This window comes from Oxyura jamaicensis, chromosome 4 (genome assembly GCF_011077185.1).
Source record: "Oxyura jamaicensis isolate SHBP4307 breed ruddy duck chromosome 4, BPBGC_Ojam_1.0, whole genome shotgun sequence".
NCBI classification, from domain to species: Eukaryota; Metazoa; Chordata; class Aves; order Anseriformes; family Anatidae; genus Oxyura; species Oxyura jamaicensis.
The window spans coordinates 59,091,532-59,116,767 of NC_048896.1; the positions used below are offsets into that span (position 1 = coordinate 59,091,532).

The following is a 25,236-nucleotide window of genomic DNA, read 5'->3' on the forward strand; positions in this document are numbered from 1 at the left end:
CTATTTCATGCATAAATTCCTACCTGCAAAACAGTGCTCAGCATGGATTGCATAAATATGCAGCTAAGCGAGGAAGAAAAATTAATTGTACCTGCTCAGAAATTCTTAAAATCAGGCTTTGGAGATGCAGTATTAAAAAGTAAATCTGGAAGTATTTTCATAATAAAAATACGTTCAACAACTAATTTATTTTTGGTTGCAAGTTATGAAGGAACCTGTCCTCAGCCTAGGTAAGGACCAGCTAACGGTCCTGTAGGATCAGTCTGCTCTCTGGGGCTCTGCCTCCCCTGCTCATCCAAAGAAAGATAACCACAAAGTGCCTTCGTGGTGAAGCCCAAGAGAAATGCGCTCACTGTGCTAAGGTGCAGGTGGCACAGTGCCACGGATATGACAGCTAGCTGTAACCTTCTCAGACTGCAAACTTTTGCTAATTGTAGTAACTATTGTACAGCATAAGAACATATAAACAATCCTAATAAAAATGCCTGACATTTAAAGGCATTTTCTATTTGCTTTTTGAGATGCAATGCACAATACAAATTTGTACAGAAGTACCGAGATATGTAAATGATGCTTATAAAGCACTTACCCCACGCTCCTTTCACAACATTGTGAGTTACTCATTCATCACCTGTATTGTCTACAACACTCCATCTGTATTTCATATTGCTTTCCTCCCCTAAGGAATCAAGCCCTCATTTGTGTGTGTGTGCTTCCCCTCCAACACCGACTTTCCCACTCTTTTTGATCATGACAGCTGCTAGTGATTTAACATACAAATGGCAGCCAGAAAGCAGCAGGCCACAGTGTGTCATTTGTTATGCCATTTTGTCTTTGACTCCAGACACTCTAAGGGGAATAAAGAGAAGGATGGCGCTGACATAATTCAAGGTGACGAGCAGATTCTTCTAACTTGAATGGGCTTCTTGTGATCTTCCATATTATTTAAGGGTTCAATGCTTTCTGAGATGTTGATCCTTTAGGTAAGCTATTTTCTCCCATTTGAGCTTCTGTATGTTGAGTGAAAGTGCAGGGGGAATAGAACAGGGTGTTAAAATACAGAATCGATCCAGAGAGGGAATCTCCCCAGCAGTAAGGCTGCTGTTGTCCCCTTCCTTCTTCTTCAAAAGACCCTAGGGGAACACCAGTCCTGGGAGCAGGATGGGAGCAGGGAGAGATCTTCATTTCTAGCAATACTGCCTAGAGGCATTATAGTCTGGGGGGCTGCTGAAAAATTGACAGACTTCTGGTATAACCAGTTTACATCAGGAGCACAAAGGATGAATTCAGATATACTCATAATATTATGCCATTTCTTTTCAACCAGTTTGAGTTCTGTACTGTAACTTCTGGAGGGACAACCCGGCATCTCACTTTTTAATTCAGTTTGCATTCATTGATATTTATATGTATATTCACTCAACTATAAAACTGTATCTCTAACTAGATGTTTGGTATTTTGATTAATGGGTTGGTTTACCTTTTTTACAATGGACCCAGCAGGGCAAGATGTCCACCTGTAGTAGACTAGAATCACACAAATACACACTGGACCGAGAACCTACTTTTATTCTCCAATTATTTAGAATAAACCGGAGTTGAAGGAGGATTTTACCTGCATATCGAAAAAAATGCAGAAAAATTCTTCAAATAAATTTATTTTCATTTGTCTCCTACAGCTAAGAAATTATGTTACTTGTTCAAGCTACTGACAAGCCAAATTAAGTGTCTTGGGAGGAAGAGAAAACTGGGGGAAGGGAGAGACAGAACAGTTACAGGTACAAGTTTTTTCTTTGCAAGAGCAGATCAAGACCAAGAAGAAAAACAAAGGACCTTGAGGAACATTACTGACAACAAATGCACAGGAAATGTTTGATTTATTTGAAACAGCTGTAATTCTGCAGTCTAAATACTCTAGTATTTTACAATAACACAGCAGCAAGGAAATAAAACTATCAAAATAAAACCCAATCTCAAAATGAAATATTCCTTTTCCTACCCTCTTTGGAGTATCTCTTTTACAAAAGAGGCATGTTGTGCCTGGCAACAGCACAGTCTGTAAGAACGGGTTGGATAACCATGGGATTGCAGAAGAATTGGGAGCAACAGCCTCTCACTGTCCGCGCACAGAGGGGCTAAGGGCTGGGACACTGGCCCCTGGTGCAGGTCAGCATCAGGCCTGATGTGAGGGGAACTGGGATCAGACACAGCCCTGGACAACTGAGGCCATAAGAGTAGTTCCTGAGAGTTGGAGGGGTGAATAAATCCTCTTTTTATACCATCAGTTCCATAAACCTCATGTATTTTTAATATTATTTTATTCTTAAGTTTATATTTATGTTTATGTTTATGCTTATATATACATATATATATATATATCCAGCTTATAATGTCCAGGTACTTAGGCCAGGGAAACACTGAAAAAGAAGTGTTGTTTCCCAGCTTAACTGATACAGTAATTCTGTTGACCTCTATAGGATAACTTAGGAAAGATTTACCTTCTGGGAATGTATCCAACTGTCCAGAATCTCTGAACTTTTCAACATCTACCAGGTAAATACCAGCTAAGTTCTTTTCAGTAATGTCTTCTGTTAGTATCAGATTTTTAGACTGCCCTTACCACCATTATTCCTTGTGTATTTTCCAATAAAACATTCATCTACATGACTAACATGTCAGATGTGGTTTGCTCTCTTGCCCTCTCCCTTAGGCAAGAGGGCAAGCTCTCTAATGGTTCTGTAATGTGCCCAGCATCACTCTGCATGCCAGCTACAAATACCTATTGAGCAGAATAAAAACTTGTATAAAATATTAAGTACTCATTGGAGAGCAAGCAAATGAGTCTATATTTAATGAGTGATAATCTGTAGAAGGTCCCACATATGCCTAGTTCTTGCACCAAGAAATGTTTAAATTGCTTTTGTAAAATGGAAACGCAAAATGGGAGATAATACATTAGAAATTCTTCTAAATTGGATTGTCTGAGACAGAGGGAACTGAATACAGATTTCTCACATCCTGAAAAAATACTGATGTCACCTGCTCTGGAAATCTTAAGTACCTAGTCTTTAACATCATGGGTTTTCTGAAGGATCCTTTTTTTAGGTATTCTGAGAAGACATATATTGAACAGAAAAATGCCAGAGAAAGATGTGCTGATGGAGGCCCTTTTTATACCATACTGATGATAGTATTCACCCATGATGTTGGCCCCTGAGGACAAATGCTTCTTTTATACGATGGGATCTAGACCCAATTTTCTTTTCCCAGCCCTCCCTAATCATCAAATCCAGAAGGATTTAGGTTCTGAGTGGCAAGATGAAGAGCTCTTCATTGCTCTCTTTGAAGCTGTCCCATTTGCAAAGAATAATTACATATTCTTTTGACAGAGAGACCAAGGGCACCAAATTGCATATTGCTCTCTAGACTGCTAGTTAGCTCATTAACCTGCATGTGGGGAGATCTCAGTATTGTAGCACCCATGTGGGCTTACATTATTTTATATTATAATCACTGTTGGTGGTGGGTTTTCTTATTATTTTGATTTAGGAACTAGGTTCTATTCCCGCCTCTGCAATAAATTGCATTATGAAATTTCTCAGTTATGCTTCAGTAAAATAAGGATAGTGATACAGGCATCTGTTCTAACACTGGAGTATATTTTGCTTACTAATAAAGGATATAAAGCACACGGAACAGCAGTCAATAGAAATCTAACTTTGAAATTAATGTTTTTTCAGTTTCCAGCTACGGATACATTTTCCTCTGCTAAAGGTTATTTTTTGGATGAGAAAAGTAAGACAGATTTTTCTTTTGGTATTTCCTAAGTTTTGGATCTGTGCACATTAGCAGTGTGTTCAGTGAGTTTGTAGATTTCACTCTGCAAATGAAGAATTAAAAACCTGATAAATCTGCATGCAAATGGTGCTTTCCAGCTTACTGCATATAGAATGGAAACAGAAAGAAATCTTCTCAGCCTAGTAAAACACCGTGCAGATTTCAAATACTTTCTGTTACTACTTTTCATACCCTTATTGCTGAACAGTGGAGGTCTGGAAATGAGTTAGGTAAAAAAGAAAATGGTAAACTTCCTGCTTTTTCCTAGTGTAAGTGCTACTTCTTGGATCAGATTTACTAAATAAAATGAAATAAACCTGAGACTGAAACAGAAGACCTGACAACAGCAATTCAATAAGCAAATTTAATCACAGCAAGCTTAATATAAGTTTCTATATGCTGCCTCTGACCTCTATCCCCCTCATTGGGCCTGATCCTCACCCCTGCCCCCAGGCTGCAGCTCATCCCTGTCCCCCAGGAGGTGCCCAGTGCTGGGGGCTGTCCCCCGCTGTCCCCTGGCAATAGTGTAAGAAAGATTATGATATATCACCTGCAGCTATATTTCAACTCAGCTGTGACTGTTTTAATTTAAGTGTGTACATGGAGTATCAAGGAGCTGTTCTTTGTTGGTTATTTTTTTAATTTTATTTTTAACAGATTTTTTTTTTTTTTTTTCCAGAAGCTCAGTGAGGTTTAATTATATCAGTACAAGGTATACTGCATTTTCTCCCTAGACTGTATTAATTAACTATCTTCTAGTTCCAGCACTCACTCTCTGGCTTCTTCCTTTGTTGCCAGTCAGAATATAAATCACACCAAGCCTCTAACAAAAACTGAATGGCTGTGAGCTCCAAGGGCATCATTTAGCCTCATCTTCAGGGGTTTGAGCAGGATAATGTTTGCTTGCATTCATCTTTTTTTTTTTTTTTTTTTTTTTTTTTTTTTTAAAATTTAAAAAAAAAAAAAAAAAAAATTTTGATATCATGGTAAAATCTTTCTCTTTCATGATATTTATGTTCCTGAACAAAGCACTATTTATGTACCAATTAATGTCATCTGTGAGACTAGGAAAAGCTGAGCACTCTCTCTTCTTCATGGTGGTAGTGGAACAGTCCCACACCACTGCTCTTCTGTCAGCATCCCATAAAGTTCCTGCTCTAAATTAATCTGATACATATGTAAAATAGCTGTAGTGATGGAGGTGGAATTAATATTTAGTTCTGACATTAGGGTTCATTTAGCTTTTCTTTTTTTTTTTTTTTTTTTTTTTTCTGTTTTATTCTCATTAAACAGGAACATCCCCACCTGCCCACACATGGAGACCCTCCAGTAGGTTATGTCTATACCCCAAGTAAAAGTGAGACCAGAAAAGTTGATAGGAAACATCTTTCAGTCTAGGCCTGAAAGGAGATGATGTGATTAGGAAATTTGTTACCTTCCAAAGCAAAACTTCTGGAAACATTACTTGGGGTTGGTATTTTCTTTGCTTGTTTTGTTCACATTTTCAGCCACCAGGTTTGGTGGTGTGAGAATACTCAGGTTCAATGAATTTTTAATTATTTGCCCATTTGCATTTTAAAAACATGAATATATCTTTTCAGGACTGCATTTCTGTTTTGGTCTTCTTAGGAAATCTGAACAGAGACGTCATTTGACATATTTCGTTACTTTGCTTTAAGATAAAATCACTAGAAAGATGTCTGTTTTAAACTGAAATATAGCAACATCCAAATTTCAGAACTTGATTACACAGCTTCTTAAAAGCAGAGCTAGTGAAGTTTCCCTTTTTTTTTTTTTTTTTTTGTGTGTGTGTGTGTCAAATAATTTTATTGCAAGCTGTTCTTGCTTAAAAATGCATGTGCATAAAGAAATAAATGAGAACTTCCTTTTGCTCTCCTTCAAATCACTGCGGCTTGGACCATTGCCTTTAATGGAATTAGGCTCTGATGCATATAAAATACAGTTCAGTTTTGCAACCTGAATGTTTGAATCCAAGATTTCTAAAACTTAAGGTTGTTATGGTTACATTCACTTTATCATGTTCTCATAAGGCATTGTTATACAATACATTACTCTTCACTCTTACTGCAACTCAAAGATGAGTTATCCAAAATATGCTTTTAAGCTGATCATGAGGTGAACTTTAATCTTTGAAATGCACGTATTCGGAAGCATACTGTTTCATTAATTGCTTGGCTTAACTGAATTTTCCCTACTGTATAATATAATATAAAATATAAATAAATATTCTAATACATATTCACCTTTTTGCTTTGTCTCTCTTCAGTAAGATTGGTAAACGTTATCTGAACCCTGTTTGCCATTTTTGGTATCTTCAGAATGACTACAGTGGTTAACATCCAGAGGACATTTTAATCAGTGCTGACACAGAGAACAAGAAAGTTTTAGCACAGTATGTTTCATCTTGACTCAGCAAGATTTCCAGCACTCACATTTACACATTTTTGACAGGATGCTTCCTAAATGAAGCATTTGCCTTCTGGAGAACTACACCCACATAGATTTCATTTTTCCTGATGTCTCAGCCAACATACAATATCATGAGCTTTATTAACAAATTCAACTTCAAAAACAATTCAAGAAAGCTGTCCAAGTTAGTTCTTGCTCATTTCTAACATATGAGGATATCTACAAAAACACAGATGCTCAGCAATGGATTTTAATGGATGTGTGTATTTGTTTGTATATATGTATCCATTTCATATCAAGACAGATTAGCAGATTAGAGACAAAAAAGTGAAGGAGTTCTTCAAGACAAAATTGAGCTCTGATTGTAGGGATCAGTGCAACGGACTCAATTGTTTCAGAATTTCCCATAGCATAACATAATAATAAAGTCTTACTGGCTGCCTTTTACTTTACTTCAAATAGAATGAACAACTTTCTGTTCTTCGTAGAGATCTGATGCTAATGCTTTGCAATCAAATTGCTATAACTAAGTGCATATCAAAGATGCTCATTTTAGCCCCTACACCTTTGTACAGATTTTAATTAAAAAGTCCCAATGCCATAGAACTCAAGACTTGAACAAGGAACAATGGCAGGATATGATCAGTTTTCTCCATACAAGACATATAAATATTTAACAGCCTTGCAAAATTGCAATGACAATTTATCAGCCTAGGAAGACTATCTATTTTTCCACCTTTTACCCTGAGGAATGATAGTACTTTAAAGGAAAAAAAAAAAAAAAAGTCTACTATGAGCAGGTAAAATTTTTAAAGTCAAATGCTGAATTATATGTTTGATTGTGGGTATAATGCATGAAGAAGGGGCTGAATTCAAATACTGAATACAAAACTCCATTCTACACTAAGGGACAAGTCTAATTTTCTAATATCATAAATGTGTTTCTACCCTTCTCTTTGCATTTACTGATAAGAGTGTACTCCTTTAAGAAAAAAATCCAGTGGCAATTTACTAGATTTTGAACTATCATTATATACACACACACATACCCCCCAACACACACATATATAGTGACTATAATGCAGGAAGCATAATCTTTACAAATTATATATATCTGTGCACTGTCATTCCACTTAGTTTTGCAACAATACTGTTGAAAAATCACTACACCTTATTCAAATCAGCTGAGAATAGATTATTGGAAATACTTTATTTTTATTTTTATTTTTTCTCTTAGTAGGCAGCTTAGTAAAAACCTACACTAAATACCCCAGATTTTATTTCAAGTAGTGAAATATTTTAGTATTTCTCAGTTTTGGAATAATCAGTCTGGAAGAAACTGGAGACTGGTTTGGAAGAAATTGAACAGGCAAGTTGCTTAGACATCCATTGCTACATATCTAAACCAGGAATTCAAAACAAAACAAAACAAAACATATCTGATTTCATTTTGTTTTCCTTTATAAAACACTGTCCTGTGGTGAAACTCTAATTTACGCCAAAGGAAGTTCTTCACACAGCTTGTTCTATTACGTTCATAAATTTTATGCAAATTTAAACATTAAATATTGCTTCTGATACCTAATTGAATGATAGAACGTCCTTATTCCTACAGCTGTGTGCAGATAACATCCTCCAAAGCTCAGTATGCCCTACTAGGAAAATTATGGAATGACAGGACTGAGAAGCTAGTCCATGCCTTTTCTTTGAGGCAAGTTTAAGTACACTTACATCATCCCTGACAGGTATTTTTTGAAATATTCATGAAATCCTTTAATGAAGGTGGTTTCAGAACCTTCCCTATTTCAGCTTATGGATATAGATATTCCTCTGTAATATCCAATCTAAATATTTTCCCACTAGTTCAGTTTGCTTTTTGTCCAATATGCAAATCAGAGTCCTTAGACATTTGTATCACAGATGCTTCAAGGAAGAGGCAAATACAGAAGGCTAATGTTTAAAGGCATTTACATACCCATCATTGCAGACAGGCACCTAGTAGCATGACAGATGAAATACATGGAGATGCTGAACAATTCAATTTCAGTGGGAAGTGGCTAGATGCAGCAAGTATCTTCCCCCACTAAAACATATAATTAGGGAAGAGACTGAACCTCTCCTGAAATACACACTTCTCAGAACTTCTCTTGGGACATGACAGCTAAGTACTGTTTTCTAATGTGGCCTAAACATCATGTCATCAAATGTTACCATACTGAAATTCACAGTGATCTAGGGAAATCAGCAAAAGTCTAAATATTTTGGGAGCCCAGGATGCAGTACTTAAAAAAGTTCTGTTCCTCAGCAGTTCTGTATCCTTCTGTATCATTATACCCTCTGAGACTCTCCCAATGAACTTAGAAGGATGTCTGTGTATACATGGACCAAAGTCTCTATTACCTAACATAAATTAAAAAAAAAGAAAAAAAAAGACGTGTGAAGATATGTATATTACATACATAGTTCACTGAAGGAGTTCAGTTATGGAAATGAATGACATGGTTTGATATGGTTAAGTCTTTCAGAAAAAAATGTATGCAAATGTGAAGGCAGTTTTATCAAACAAAAATACTTCACTGACTATGAAAAAGAAAACAAAATATTTTTTCCTTCCCAAAGACTGAAATAAACATTACAGTATATGTCTACAATTGAAGAGATACTTGGAAATAAGGAAAAAACAGTTCCATAGAGGACAAAGACTTGCTTTTAAAACAGAAACAACAATTTAACAGGCTTTAAGTGAAGGATACGTCAAAAAAATCATTGCTGTTCTTCATAAAACTAACAAGGCATGTAGGTGACTAAAAGCCCCACTACCTACAGCTAGAGAAACATTCCACTGTTATTGTTTGCTCAAATCAATAGCCATTCTTGGCACTTGCTTGTGTGTGTTTTCTATGACATATACATTTTTAAAAGGATCCCCAAAATAATTTATAGTTATACAAATGTGCTAGAAATATGCATTAAAAGTGTTTAATAAGCATATTTTGCTAAGAGTAGTGAAATTAACTCCAGAGCTCAGTCCAGCTGTTTGAACCGAGAGCTTCCAAAAAACTGATCAGGAGTCTTGTTTGGCTCCTTAGCTGGATGGTTTCCATACGAATGATTTATCTAGCTTGTAGAAACTGGCATTATAAACAAAAAAAAAATAATGACAAAAGGAAGAAAACCAGACTCAATAACCACATAGTAGTGGCTAAAATCTGCTTCACACACATTCATCCTGTGGTAGCACTGGTGGGGATATCAGAATTCATACATAACAGCATGATCCGAATTCAACTGTAGTCAATGAGAGCTTTTTTGTTGTCTTAATACTCGATTGTCCCTAGGCATTTGTACAAATTTGGCTAGACATTGACAATACAGTGTTGTATCATTTGTTTTCAATATTTGACAGATACTAAGATACAGTGGGGAAAAAACAATTCAAAAAAAGAAAAAAAAATAAAGAAAAAAACATTTTACTAGATTTTTACATTTAGTAAATGGTACTTAAGCTCCATGGACATGAACGTAATTTGTAACTTTACCTTTAAAAGTTGACCTTTTTCAATATTTTATAGAAAATAAATGCTCTAAGATACCATTTCAGACCATATAATTATTACAGAACATAAAGATTATATGCAAGGGCTTAATCTTTTTCCCAGCAGAGATGGTAGTCAACCCCTTTTAAACTCTCGTGGGAGAAGGGTCAGCTGAGAATGTGCCATGTTCCTAATTTCGCCTTTGTAATTTGAATTCTATCAATAACTATTCCTAGCCACAAGAGAAATATTATTTTTTCCAATATATTTGTATAGTTTCACAAAACTATGTCAGAGAGATGTGTGCATTTGTGTGTGTATGTATGTATGTATATTTATGAGTTTGGGATGATTTTCTTAAAATACTTAACTTCACTTACATTATATTTTACATTGCAAAATGTACAGACACCCAGTGTTCTTTTTAACAACATATACAGGTGAGTTTATAGAGCCTTATAAAAGATTTTGTGATTCCAAATTAAAAACCATAGAAATATAATCAAAATAATGGAGAGTGATTTATACCTCTGATAGTACATAGCGCTCATTCTGGTAATATTGACAGCTGCATCTTTGGCATTGAAAAATCATTACAACTTTTAGACAAAATGTTGTTGCTTACAGATATATTATTTTTTTTTTTTAAACAAGAAAAACAGGATCGACCAAAATACGAATATTGGGGAAGTACTATTAAAGGTTTATTTTATTTTTGTTTTTAGCAAGGATAGCTTAGGAACCCTGAATTACCTTCTCACTTTAGTGTATGGTGTAGACTGTATGAATCCATTTAAAAATCAACTAAGTTGTACCACATTTTTCGGAAAATTATATATAATATAATATAATATATATTTTATATTTATTTAGAAGCTTTGAAATAGTACAGTAAACACTTTGCAACACGGTGTATAAACTACAGAATGTCTTTGATAATTTTGTGGGTCCTCAGATTAACAACATTTTTGAGACCCACGGGTGAAAAGAACATGATCACAATCTCTCTTGGAAAGTTGGAATAGTTTGGGGAACACTTGATCACACAAAAATAATATAAAACAGTCAAGTTTAAAACAGTGATATTGCATTTATAATGCACATTTCTTTTATCTGTACGATTGGCTTCTTGTGGTGAATATAAACATCTAAAGGGCTCAGTGACATTTTGGAGAGAGAAAGATATATAGTGCTGTAAACAGGCACACACTGATCAGAGAGGCAAGATCAGTTGCCTCTAAAGTTTCTACAGTTCTACACATTTCAACTCATTTCTCAGGCCTGCTGAGAGCAATTAGGTCCTATTGTTGGCCATGATGTCTCCAACAGCACACAAATCCTTCAGTTAGACAGAACTGGATGGCCAAGATAATGAAGTTGAAAGTTGATGCTTTTTGTTGGTCGACTTTTGTGCAAATCATGCTGCTTCAGGTAAGTCCTGTAGAAGTGACTAGCATATCCTTTTCCGTGCTGCAGAAAAGAAAGAAAGACACTTCTGAGAGAAAAAGGAAAAAAAATCAGTCTCCAACAGTTCTTAGGTTTAGTATTTCTTAGAGTGTAGAGAAACAATCAAAACTTGTCACAAACTGCCGCTTAATGTTCCCATTGTAGCAAACAGTTTAACGTTGATTCACTTTTCAGAGAAAAGTCTTTTTGAGGCTTGATAGTCTGAAAACCAAACTTCACATGCTGTTTTATTATTCTGTCTAACATGTCAGGTTAAGCATTCCAGTGTGCCTATACAGCACCAGTACAAGAACACAGCAAATAGTCAGACTCGCAGGTTCAATACTACTGGAATTTCCAAGCCTATTTTTTCCTAGTTCATCTTGTTATTTGAAGCAAGATCTAGAATCCCCCAGATTCAGAAGTCGGTTTTCCTTCCCTTTCAAAGTGAACCATTATCCTCATCACCAAATGACCCTTTAGTCTGGTTTGACAGAGAGATGAAAAAATGGTGCATTAGTGCTACAATTCAAATTTCAGCATTTACTGTCAGACTGGAAATTAACTTGTGTTACACAGATGAAGAAGGTCAATGCATTAGCAAACCCACCAGCTAATCCAGCAGCTGTGCTAGCTATATAACCTCAAGACACTGGCTATTTTAACTGTAATTGGGAGCAAAGGTAACAAATGATTTGTACTAGCATTCAGAAAGACCCTGGGTTAAATTCTGAGCTCAGTTACACAGGAAGCTGAGACGAGGAACTGGCTCACTTGCTGAAGTATTGTTATTACTGCTATCAACATCGTCTTCATCATCATTATTATTGTTTAGGAAAGCTGTAATGATAAAATCAGCTTTTACCTTAGCTCCAAATCAACCAAATTCTCTACTTGAAATTCAGTATATTTCTGGCCATGATGTGTTACAACTAAAATAAAAGGAATCTTAATTTTATAATGAATCTTTGAACTAAGTCATCCATATATACATGTTGATGCTTGCATGCGAACTAAACAAATATATCCAGTCTCCGTTCCATTTAACAAAAATATACATTAGACATATTATTCATTATATATATATATATATATACATTCACCAATAAATATATGCAATTTATCTGCAGGATCACAATGAAGTGGGATTACTTACAGGAAAATGTTAACATGGGTGTTGTCTAGTTGTTTGATCTAGCCTGCCTACCCCATAGGATGCATGCAGAAAAATGTGACAAACATTTATTTGTAAGCTATTTGTTCAACATACAGACACCTGCCAGATGTGTTATTAACAGTAAAATTAAAACATCTAATATATTCTGGTCTCGATGTTTCAATTCTGTAGCAAATTAGTAGCAGAATACAAAAGGATTTTTAAAAGCTCCTGCAAGATTTTATTAACACTAGTTAAGATTAATGAGACAGAACCTTCAAGACCTTTTGATGCTGTATATGGTCAGACCAATCATACCGTCAGACCGTTTATAGACAATTGTATAAGTATCTTTTTAAAATATAACAAGAAACAATAATTCCAATAATAGTAATAGCAATAACAAGATCTGTATTTGCTCTTCAACACTTTCTCCAAAAGCTCTTTAGTAATCTCACTTTTCTTGTAAGTAGGTAAGCAGAGTTATCTAGATTGCTGTCTGCTGTTGCGGACCTCATACTGCAGTACAGGCACAGTAGGACGGGATCTGTGTCCACAGACAAGCAGCAGGGCCACTGCTGCTCTCATGTGGCACTGCTCTCCTTCTCTTCCTGCCTGCCACAGCACATTGGGGTTATGGACCTGGCACCTGAGGTACACAGCAAAATCTGTTTGTCTAGGAGTTTCTTTCGGATAACACAGAGACTGAGTTACTTGAGGGGTTTAATATTTTGCCATGTAAATCAGTACATTTTTAAAACTTGAAACTTTTATTAATGTGCTTATATTCTAAAATAATCAAGCCATTTTATAAAAATAACTAAATTTTACTTGTCAGGGTGCAGAACACCTGCACTCTCCCCACCTACAAAACCCTTGACCCAAAATCTAACATATCCTCTGCCAAAATGCGTTGGATTTCGAGAGTTTTGTCCTCAGTGGGGTTTTTTGTTTGTTTGTTTGTTTTTTCTGTTTGCTCAGAAATATATGTGCCAAAAAATCTCTCCATGCCTATACCAGTTTCCGTCCTTTTACAGATGGGGAATATAAGTCAGAGAGGTTAAATGGAAAGGAGGATGGACTTAGCTTAAAACAGAGGGCAATAAAAGTTCTGGTCTATTTCTGGCTCTGTGTGTGTGCATGCATGTGTGCTCATAAGTAAACTTGAAGAAGAAACACTAAGCCTCTCTGCATCACAATTTCTCCATCTGTAAAATGGGAATAATATTGCTTACCTATCTCCTAGAGGTGCAGGAAGGTTTAAATCACTATTCTTTATAATCCACTTTGAGATCCAGAGATGGCAAACGCTATAGAAATGGAAGTATCAGAGTCAGTGTAAGAGCTGGAACAAGAACACCATAATTTCTGGTGCCTAATTCTCGTCTGAGATCCCAGCTCTCAATTTCATCTCTATTTTCTTTCCTATTGCAAACTCTCAAACCAAGTGCATAGGGAAGCTTCAAGTCTGTGCGAGTATGGATGTTAGAAAAAGGGTTTTAATGATGAGCTGTTTCCTAATTCCGTTAACATAATTATACCTTTTTTTTTAAAAAAAAAATAATAATATAGTCTATCAGTGTTTGAGGCGAACAAGATGATTAAATAATCACAAGCATTCCAATTAAAATTCTTAGGGTACGCGATTTATGCTGTACTGACTATTGATTCTTCTCCAAAGGCCTTAACAAAGGTTTTGAGAGTTACAGTAAGAATGCTTAATGCATAAAATTTGTATGGAATGTCAATAAAAACAGGAAATAGAAGACAGCAAAAATACATTAAGATTCAATTGTCCCTCCATACGCATTAGTAAGTCTCAGCGGTGAGCTAGTTCTGTGCAGACTGATGAGAGAAGACATGTAAAGAGATCAGTGGTAGATGAACAGAAAAAGAAATGAAAAACACTAACATAAGAAACAGAAAATAGAAAATAACATATGCAATGATTATTCCTAGCGTATGGGTCAGAAATGAACAGAAAATACTGTAAAGCCCTTATAAATACATCTTCCTTCTACTCTGTTGTGAATAATCCTATTGCATCCAAATCTTATGTCAGGCTACTTACAGCCATGAATACAGTTATATACATTTCCTCTTCTGGCAGTCCCTAGAAGGGATTGTTTGTACTTGGAAGACCTTCAAACTCTCTGAATAAAAGAGTTCTCCTGCTTAGCATTGCTAGCTAATCTAACTAGGACAGAGAGAAGGCCCACTGCTTCCCTCCACTGCTGGCAACCGAAGCAGCAAAAGAAGACACATGCTGTACCTTTTATAACTATTGTCACTTTCTCTGTACTATATTTAGCAACTCCATAATGTTCCACAGTATTATATCTGCAGTAACAGAATAACTGCAGAGTTCCCCCAAATGCCAACAGTCTAAAATCCCAATGAATCCCTAGCTAATAAAATCTCCAAAGGGTACGGAATGCCATATATGCTGCTGCTGTTACGGAAACATTACTGATCCCCCTCCACACAGGAGGAAGAAGACTCTTCAACCTAGAAGAGTCCTCTTTAAAACAAACAAAGCTATGCAACTGGAAAGTAGGGGGAAAAACAGTACATAAACTGTCATCTTGCTATTGCAGATCCAAATTTTCTAAGCTAGCACAATAACCAAGTATTTTTTAACTTCCTGTGGGTGTTCAGATAGGCTTCCACATAAGTGTTCAATGCATTTTTTCTCTTTTGGGTCCTCTGCATAAAACGTGTGCCTCACAATGTCATGTTTATGCAGATCAGGGGGCCCCCATGCAACTGATACAGAGATTACAAAAGGCTGTAATCTCCTTGTATTCCACTTCGAAACAGCCCAGCTACTCAGGCTGTACAGCGAGTTCCTTGCACTTGAACAATAATTTTTAAAGCAATTAATTACCTCAGATACATTATGGCAATGTTGGTTTTAATTTTACATTAACTTTAACTTTCTTCATATTTTTATAGTTCTCTTTACTGTCTATATGTTAATTATATCAGATGAAATATATTGCCCTTCACTAAGTCCCACTGGCGTTGACAGAGCCAGGAATGGAAAATACTAGAGATGAGCAACAGGCTGCAAATTCAACGTTCCTGTTCTGACTCAGCCCAATTGAATAGAGAACACGATTTAATAAGTGGTAGAAGGTATGCTATACAAAATATTTTGGCTGTTTCAGTGGAGCTCTAATTTAATTACCAGCAACCACATTTTTGGAAAGAGGTCAACAAGTGAACTGGAATGCAGAGTAACTACTATAGCTCCCTCACCCTTTGTAGTGGTGTATCCAGGTAAAGGGTGAGACACACGGCTGGGGCTGGGGGATGTAGGATGGGGAAGATTACTCTGCTGCCACCCATGTTCTGTGGATAAAAAAGTATTGCAGTCATTGCAGGTCTCAATTCAGTATCTTTTGCAATCCATAAAGTTTTTTTTTTTTTTTTTTTTTTTTAAATCAACTTTTACTCAAAGAAGTATTTTAAAGCATTGCTAATGAAATTTATGAAAACTCCACTAATGGCATTATAAGAGATTGACTTAATGAGTCCAGTTGTATTTTGGTACACAAATATGAAAATAAAAAATGTATCAAGTATCTTTTCCTCATGAAATAGTCTTTTTTTTTTCCCTCTATCAAATCCTTAGTTAAGAGATCATGTGCTTCATACCTATGCACTCAGTAGAGCACACTTGCACAAAATAGCTGCTGTTCTAGATGCCCATGTTATATTTTACCCATTTTATGTGTTTTTATTAACTCTGCATTATATCAAATAGTTGAAAAAAGGAAGATGGAACGTACTTTTGTACCGTAAAAAAAAAAGTCCAACTCTGCCCTAATGTCAGTGAGTCAGTTGGTTCTGGTGGCCATTGTTTACGTGCTTATGTATACATGCATATGTAAAATATGTGATATGCCTGAAGAATCTTAAAGACCTACAAGGGAGTTAGCCAAGAATGAGGCCATTTTCTATCTGGCCCTTACTGACATCTGATAGATAGGCAAGGCAGAAGAAGCTCCCGCATGCAAACATATAAGCAAAATTTGTCTCTAATAAAGACTCATAACTGAAATATTCTTTATGGGATCTGCAAAATACAAAATATAAATAGTTTCTAAAATAAACTAGCACCATTTGGACTGACATGCACAATTACCCAGATTTCACCTCAAATCAAAATTAATTGTGAGTATTAGGTCTTCAGGCTGTGAATAAATGAAGTAGGCCAAAATGCAAGAGTTTAGCAATTGCTGCAGTGAATCTTTGCTAGAAAGAGACTTGCCTTTATTTAAGTAAGCACACTCCACAGCCCATTGAAATCTATCCTTCGAGAATTTGTCTTTACTTCTGGAACAAAGATGATTATGCCAAAGAGCTCTTTCACATTTAGTAAGCAATGTGACCACACACATTGTCCTTCCTTTTGTCTTGCATTAAATGCATTATATATTTCCCTGCCCATATTCATTTAAATCAATTCAACAGATGCTGATTCCCAGCCAAGTCAAATTTGACAGTGGTGGATACTGCATAGACCATAATCTAGTGAATATGACAAATAATGTTATCTTTTCCATGAAAAGGGGGAAAAGGTTTTGTCCTTTGCACTTAAATACAAGTGTTACTTTTCAAATTTGAACATAATGTTGAATTCTCTATCAACAATTTAAACAAATTACCCATCTTTTTATTTATTTTTCTTTGGAAAAAGTTTATTGACCAAATTTCTGACTGATGCACATTGCCACTTCCATTAGCTTCTTTTCAAGATCTTAAGATATATGCTTAGTAAAATTATTTCCCTATTTTTGAAATGTTTCTGATCTTTGGTGCCCATGTACTTCTGGAAGTATACTGACACCACCAGGAGTTCTTTGAACATGTCTTTGTGAATATTTTGGTATGACAAGCAGGCTTCTTGATACAATTTTTGACAATTCATGACAGTCATTAAAATGTTTTTTTTGGTGCTAATGAGTGCCCTGAGATTTATATTCTACCTGGACTCAGGTGAGTCTCTGGAAGGAAAAAAAAAAAAAAAAAAGCAATACAGTTCTTAAGAATAGGTAGTCAAGACCCAATTCACATAAAGGAATGTTTAGCACTATACTCAGAAATAGACTTAAGTTTAAGCACTGACCTTAATCGACATATACATTACATTAACTATGGGATTAGGGATTTTCTTTTGAATCAAGTTATGTTTTTTGTCATCAATGTTCTGTGGCGCATAACATATTTTTACTTCATTTTCTGTGCTAAATGCTGACAATTTTTTTTCACTGCTAGGAACAGCCCGGTGCCATAGTACACGTCAGATTTGATTTATTTCTGGTTGCTGTTATTTACTGCCAAAACAATGCTTTTTAGTTACTACAATGCAGTATAGAAAGTGCTAAGGTATATTCTATAATGTACCATAGAGACACCAAAGTCAATTTTCGCACAAGACAGAGTAAGAACAAGAAAGCCTCTTCATCTTTCTACATTATTACAACTGTATTATCTACCTGAAAACACTAAAGATTATACATGACATCACCTTGCAGTCAGAGAATCATGGAACATTTCATTTTTAAGTGTTATTATAATTACATATTGTATTAGGATGGATTAAGTAGCTCCTAAATTATTTATGATGTATGTCATACAAATTCGCTAACAAGATTCTCCATCAACTCATTCAAATTGCATGTGTTCTCATAGCAAATTAACTTTCTTCCCAACTAACTTTTTCACTTGAACCTCATAATTTTGGTACTATCCTTAGTAATGCCAGTATTTGATCCCTTAAAAAAAAAAAAAAAAAAAGATTTGCTTATGTGTTTGTATGCAACTATCACTTCTCCTCAAATCTTTTCTCCTTCCTCCGTTTTTCAGAACTCAACATTTTCTTTGTACTTTCCTGAAATCTACACTAAAATGTCTTTAAGGTGACAAGCCTGAAAATGAGCACGTTTGTTTGAGAGTTAAGCAATGCAGAATACACTCAATGTTGACTACAACAAGACTTAAAATTTTCAGTGCCCTGGGAAGAAGAGGAATATGACCCAGTCCTTCTAAACTGCTCTTAAGTGACTAAGTTCCCTATAGATTCAAGTGAAAAGCAGACATATATATAAGTTGCAATTTGGTGGCCTTCAGAGGTGCCTAAATTAATCACATTGAATTGTGCCTGAAATAATTAAATATACTTGTTCTGACACTAGGTAACATGCATTACAGTATTACATCAGCATCACGCACTGTATTCCTATCTAATTAATCTTTGTCATTATGTTTTTTCTACCACTTCTCTCGCCTGGTAGTATTAGGATTTGGCAGGTACACCCCCTCTCTTTTTGTGAACGTTTTATTTCCCATTGAACTAAGCACAGTACTTTACACTGTCTTTCATGAGTAGCACTCAGATTTCAGAGAGTTCTTCCCAGTTTGCCAAGATAATATATTTAAGTACATCATATAAAGTTCTTGCAATCCTTTCAAAACTTCTCTTATTCAAAAAAACATATTGGCACAGTTTCTAGCCTTTAATGCAATGTGCCCTTGACTATTCTTTGTTACAATACCACTAGAACAGAATGATTTATGTCCACATTATTAAAACTTCTGAGTCATATATAGGGGCTATATACTGTGATCACATTCAGTCTGCTTTCAGGAATGGTCCCTGGCCCACATTCTCACACACACCATGCCCAGGACTTGTTAGGGAAGAGAGCTAGTTGACACAGGCCAAAGGCACTGCAGAGAGTGCAAGGGTATCAACCACGACATCCCAGTTGGGAAGGATCCTGTTTTAATTAAAGTAGAAGCAATAAGCCATCCTGTACATCAAATATACTGCAAATACAAGACCACAACACTTTGTTGAAAAAGTGTTGAAAAAGGTGAAAAAAAGTCAGGGGACTCAGGTCACTTGCTAAAACAGGAGTCCATCATCCCTATAGCTTCCTCAGTGAATCTAGTCTGCAACCATTTTTTCTAACCAAATCACTCCTGTGAAAATATCATGTAATACAATACCATTTACACATGTAAAAGATTCGTGTGTATGCAAGAAATGGTTGATTTACTCTTGCAACTCATATATGCACATAATTTTCAGGCAGAACTTAGGAATCAAGTTCACCATGTCCACAATATTTTCTTCAAACAATAAGGACTATTATTCTATCAAAGAAAGAGATTAAGTTATTTTAGCACAGTTTTAATTTTTAGTGAAACCACATTGCCTATTATTCATAATATTTAGTTCTTCCAGCAATTTATTAGGTATAGAAGTTAAAAATTATATTCTGACTGTCCATCTCCTACTTACATCTCCTGTCTTACAAGACGGTACTACATAAGTAATTTTTCACTCTTCTGACTTCGCTATACCACATTTCTAAAACAAAATAAATACATTGACAGGTACTTCCCAGCAGTGGTCATCTTACTGCTCACCTGAAACTGTGGATTCTCAGTGCCTAGCGTACAAATAGAGCTGTTTGCAGGCTTGCCAGAGAAATGGCAGCACTGATCCCTATAATGTGCTTGTTCAAACACGATAGATGCTGTCCCTTCTTTTCCTATTTGTTTCATTCTTTAAGTGGCTTTCCCTATTTTTTGTCCTTTGGTCAAAAAAAATTAGGAAGAAATGCCCTCTAAAATTAAGGCAGTGGAAATGAAAGCAGAAAATCTATTTTGTGCAGGAAAAGAGTGTGAAACAAGAATAATTTCCTCTGCTGTGCAGCCCAAGGAGTTTGTAGGAGAGGAAAGCAGAGAGGAAAAGACTTTTTTGCACACAGACACAAGATTAGGAGTACATTCAATACTCGAGCTCCTGACCATCACATTAAGGTCTGTGCATGTAAGAACAACATTTATTCATACTGAAAAGAACTTGCCTATCAAAAATAGGCAACTTCAATGCCTCTGAAAAATTTAACTGCAATCATCTCATTGCTTTCTACAGAATCTCATGTCCATAACTGGCTAAATTACTTTTGAGATAGGATTTAAATTTGAAAGATGAGCATCTCAAAAATAACTCCTGAAGTTTCAAACATTTTTTCTGCTGGTTTCTCCCATATTAAACTAGTAGGAATCCAGAAAACAATTTAATTATTTAAAAAACAAACAAACAAAACAAAATAAAGACAAACCAAAACACCCACACAAAACAAACTTTCCAGAGATGAGTTATCACAGCAGACATCAGCACTCTCAATATTGACATAAATTAATAAATATAGCACAAGTCTGAGACAGTTAGATATACAAGACTTCTATGTGATCCAGTCAGAACCAGCAAATACAGACTTCTACAGCGATTAGAAGAAAAAAAAAGTTGGATAGATACATATTTTAGGACAAAACAAATGTTGATTTTTCTTTCAAGTAAGTTAAATTCCTTTAACTTTCTTCAGTCATTTTCCTGCACTATAGATGCAAAGAGCTCTACAGTCCTCCTAGATAAAAGATGCTATGTTAACCAAATAACTGGTGCTTTTTTTCCAATCAGTGTTTTGAGTAACACAGGGAGCTCTAAGACCACAGTTAAATAAAAGGATTTAAGCAAATAGCATTTAAATGTAACAGCTAACACCTGTGCTTAAAAATTAAAAGAATGCTTATTCTTACATTCATCACTTTTTTAAAAAGTAATTTATAGGTTTTATTGGGCTACAGCCAAGTTATCTTTGCATATTTATATATTCATTTCTAATTTTGCTTTCTGAATTATCTATTTCCTTTCTATTATTGCTGTAATACCCTGTAAGAGTTATTCCTTTTGAGTGATAGCTGCAAGAGGAATACATCCAGATGAAGAATGCAAACCAGTCATGAATATAAGATAAAAATGCTTTCAAAAGTTATGCAATAATCATTGAACAGTGAATCATCTTAAGTGGTTTATTCAAGACATCCCAGTACCTACAATAATGACTAAAAACAGTCTTGCACTCCTCTGATTATATTTTCATTAATATTACCTTTTATTTATTTATTTTTTTTTTTTGTAAACTTTATTTACCTGGTAGAGATGTATCTGACCTGGCAAACTTTAGGTATAAGCGAATAAATCTCTTAGCATTGCAGATAGAGTTATCTGCATAAAAAGTATACAATTAGGTTTATTAGCATTACATGTTGGCTTTTCAACTCAGCCTCCATTTTTGCTGAGCAGCTCAGCATGGTGAAAATCTTTCTTATTTGTGCAGAAATGAGAGTTGTACGCTGCCATGCAGATAAATTCCTCAATATAAGATAGAGTTCCACTGTCTGTAATGGGATATGCAAGATATTCAGCTTTGCAGGTCAGATTTCAAGTTGAAATATACAATTTTAACATTAGTTTTGAGCATGAAACTACTGTTCACAAATGAACAACTCTTTCACTGTGTACATATCATTTGTTTATTCATACCAATAAAATTTAATTATTTTTTTAAAAATAATTTGTTTGCTTTTACTAGCGTGCATATTTAGTTCAAATATGTAGAAACTGGAAAAAGTATTTGTGAAGGGACTAGCAGGCTCACAAGATTATCTGATTTGTATTAGAAATTAAATAGACTAATTTTTAAAAACAAAAACGTAGAAAGGATTGATATTTTTTAAAACTTGTGTTCGATTCAAAATAATTGTTATTTACATTTATGCAAATGCGATGCTATAATGTCTATCTCAGCTGTGATTTCCAGCACTAAGATGCAAATAAACAAGAAGAAAATTCTTCTTCCATTATATTAAATGTACAAAATGGTAATTTGCTTAATTTTTGGGGGAAACTTTTCCGAAACAGCAAAGACGTCTTGCTTAATACATCTTTCATATATTTATGTTAAATAATAGCAGAAAATTGCGTTACATGTCCTGCCACATAGAAATAGCCTTTGTGATCCTAGAGATGTCAAATGCCCCCCCCCAAATCTTTGCATGTGCTTTTTTTTTTTATTCCTTTGAAAAACAGTCAGAGGATTGTGAGACACTTCTTGTCCTGGTGTAAAGACAAGAATATTTTTCTCCTCTGTCATTTGCTCTAATCTAATTCAGGGGGATGGATAATGACTGTAAGATAAACCATTCTTTGTGATATCTCTGTGGTAGATTATTTGAAATAAATTGATGGTCCTATTCCTAAATTCAACTGGGCAAAGACTTTTGAAAGCTTTTTAATTTTGTTTGTAAACCAAGATGACTTGAATACGACGAGTCGAGCAGATGCCAAAGATTTTGTAGAACCAGAATCTCGGATTACGTCTACACATTCTACACTTCTGCTCAGACCCAAGCTCAATCTCCCTGATCGTGCACAGACTGACCTTCACCGCACCTCTACTGCAGAGTGAAGCAATGGCTATCCAGGCTAAGAAACAGAGACACAGGATGAACACAAGCTTGCGTTTAAATTTTTTGGGTGATACAAACAAGACTAATGCAAGCTATTTGTCTCTGTAAACCTAGACCTATGTACATCTATCAAAGGTTGCATAGAGTATCCCTGCGACACAATACAAAACGGTTAGCTGAAGAAGGTTATTTTGCTTCTTCTACTTCACCTTACTTAGGCTGCTGGCTCTTTGGGGAAGGGATCAGTTTTTAATTCTCTCTCTCTCACCGTCATACCTAACATGATAGTATCCTGATTCATACATAAAATACATTGATGGTGTTGGCATCACTGATGGTGTAGTTATTACCATTATAATTTTCTAGTTTCAGCAGTGAATGCAAAGATGCTTGCGTGTGCATAGGGAATATTGCCGAGTTGATTAGGGGCTACTTTGGAACACAGCTGTTATTCCACAGTATCTCCTGGCATGGATGCTATTATCCTGCGAGGTAAATTGTGCCTTTATGTAGCTTATTTTAACTTGCGTACAAAGTAAATTAATCTATGCCAAAGTAATTTCTAGATCAAAACAAACATTTCTACATCTACAGTTAAAGTATTATGGCAATATCTGAATATTTTCATATATTAAAAAATCCTAACCTCTTAGTAGAAAGAAAAATACATTAAAAATGTCAGTGCATAGCTTTTAGGTAAGCTCTAAAATATTATTAAAAAATGCACATCTAGAACAATCCACAATTACAGGGGAAAAAAAAAAGAACACAGGAAAATAATTTAAAAGCTACTTATCAGTTGTAGACCAACACACTAGTGAGATGAATGAAATGGTGCTAATCATACTGTTCCCACCTGAGGGCCTTGCCCAAATAGATGACCTAAGTATTCAATGACCTAAGCCTCAAAAAAGAAAAAAAAAAAAAGTAGACCTCTTGCTTGCCTCTTCTCCACTATGAAGCCCTTTATTTGTCCCCCATAACCATGAGTTTGACAGATTACTTTAGCATTTCTGTCAAATGTATATCAACTTATCAAATGTGTATTATCTTCCCATTTCATGACATGTTTGCTTCTCAATTGTTTTGCTGCTCTTTTTTAACTGAAAATGGTAAATGGGGATAGATGCCCAGCGTAACTTCTGTGTTCATTCACTCTCCTGTTTAATTCATGTCCCTATCATAGCTTGTCTAAATTAATTAGTGCTAAGCTTTTGGTATGGCTTTGCACAGAAATATTTTCAGTATTTTCGCCATTATGCTATGTATTTCTATGGAATGAATAGACTGGCTAGAGCAACATAGTGGTATGGTTTGTGTAATAGTTTTATAATAGTTTATTCTAGTGTATTTTCAGTTCAATTCCTTTTTACAAGTTGACAATTCATTCCTACTTGCTGGATCTGCACATCAGGGGACATTTTTCGGGGACTTGTTCCACAGTCTTTTTTCTCAAGAAGAGGTCAAATTTCTCATACCATGCATTGCCATCCTTGTTTGTCTTTTCTAAAGCTGAGCATTGAAGGTGCCCATTGGAATGCAGTGCAGGAATCTACAGGTAGGTGCAGCCTTGAGCAAGCAGGCTCGTAATGGGGCAGTGAGACCTCCACATCGAGCTATCAGTTCACATCCATACCCACTACCCTTGTGGCACAGCTCAAACTATTAAGTCCTCTCAGTTATTCCTCTGCACCAACGTTGTTATGCAGCTTCCATTTACAGAACGAGCTAATTCAGAAGCTCGTGCTTCACTGAATTATGTGGACATACACAGTCTATTAGAGACCTGATTGACCTAAATCATTTTATGTCATCTGCAAATACTGTCCGTTTTATGTTCATTTCCTTTTCTAGAAAATTAATGCTTTAAAGTCCATGGATCTCCACACAGATGCTAGGAGAACTCTGCTTCTGCTAAAGTGTCCCATTTATCCTTATGAATTTTTTCTGTCTCAGACACACAGAATTTGGTAATGCTTTCCCTGCAACAACACTTGCTTACTTTAGTAGCTTCTTCTACTACACAGAAGCTAGGCTAAAGGCTTTTTTTGACAGTTCAGATATGCTGTATTGATTAATTCTCACCCACTCTGTCAAAATTCTAACGGATTGACAATCTTTCTGTGCTGTTTTCCTGGACAGATGCCAGCTACCATGTTCTTAAAACCCCACAGTCACAATTTTATATCTTGTGCTAACATTTCTTACCGGCCTCAAATTTACAACATTTTCTAGTACTTTTTAAAAAAGATGACAAATACAACTTCTGACTTTCTTTGGTCACTAGCTTTTGTTAAAAAAAAAAAAAAAAAAAGATTATTAAAGAAACATATAAACCCTTGGCTTCTTCCTATTCATTTTATTTTTTTCATCAACATCCTCTTTCATGATGCAGTCCTGCACATTTAGTTGAAAAGGTTACCTGGGATGGGCAGCTTCCTAAAAATGCCTTTCTTTCTTTCTTTCTTTCTTTCTTTCTTTCTTTCTTTCTTTCTT

General features: G+C 35.4%; 1 protein-coding gene across 11 annotated transcripts in view; it reads right to left on the reverse strand.

Annotated features, from left to right (window-relative positions):
• Window positions 1–5,650: 5,650 nt before the first annotated feature.
• The window catches only part of PCDH10 (protocadherin 10), a 36,539-nt gene continuing 16,953 nt past the window's right edge, over window positions 5,651–25,236 (reverse strand). For 2 of the 11 annotated variants that reach the window (XM_035324598.1, XM_035324601.1), the window contains exons 5-7: window positions 15,667–15,759; window positions 13,641–13,715; window positions 5,735–11,273 (exon numbers count right to left, since the gene is read on the reverse strand). In XM_035324598.1, the coding sequence (XP_035180489.1) occupies window positions 13,681–13,715; window positions 15,667–15,759 (128 nt within the window). In that variant the 3' untranslated portion in view covers window positions 5,735–11,273; window positions 13,641–13,680. Of the gene's footprint in view, window positions 11,274–11,500; window positions 11,734–13,640; window positions 13,716–15,666; window positions 15,760–25,236 lie in introns of those variants that run through there. The other 9 variants (XM_035324606.1, XM_035324602.1, XM_035324607.1 and 6 more) reach the window with 7 other exon arrangements.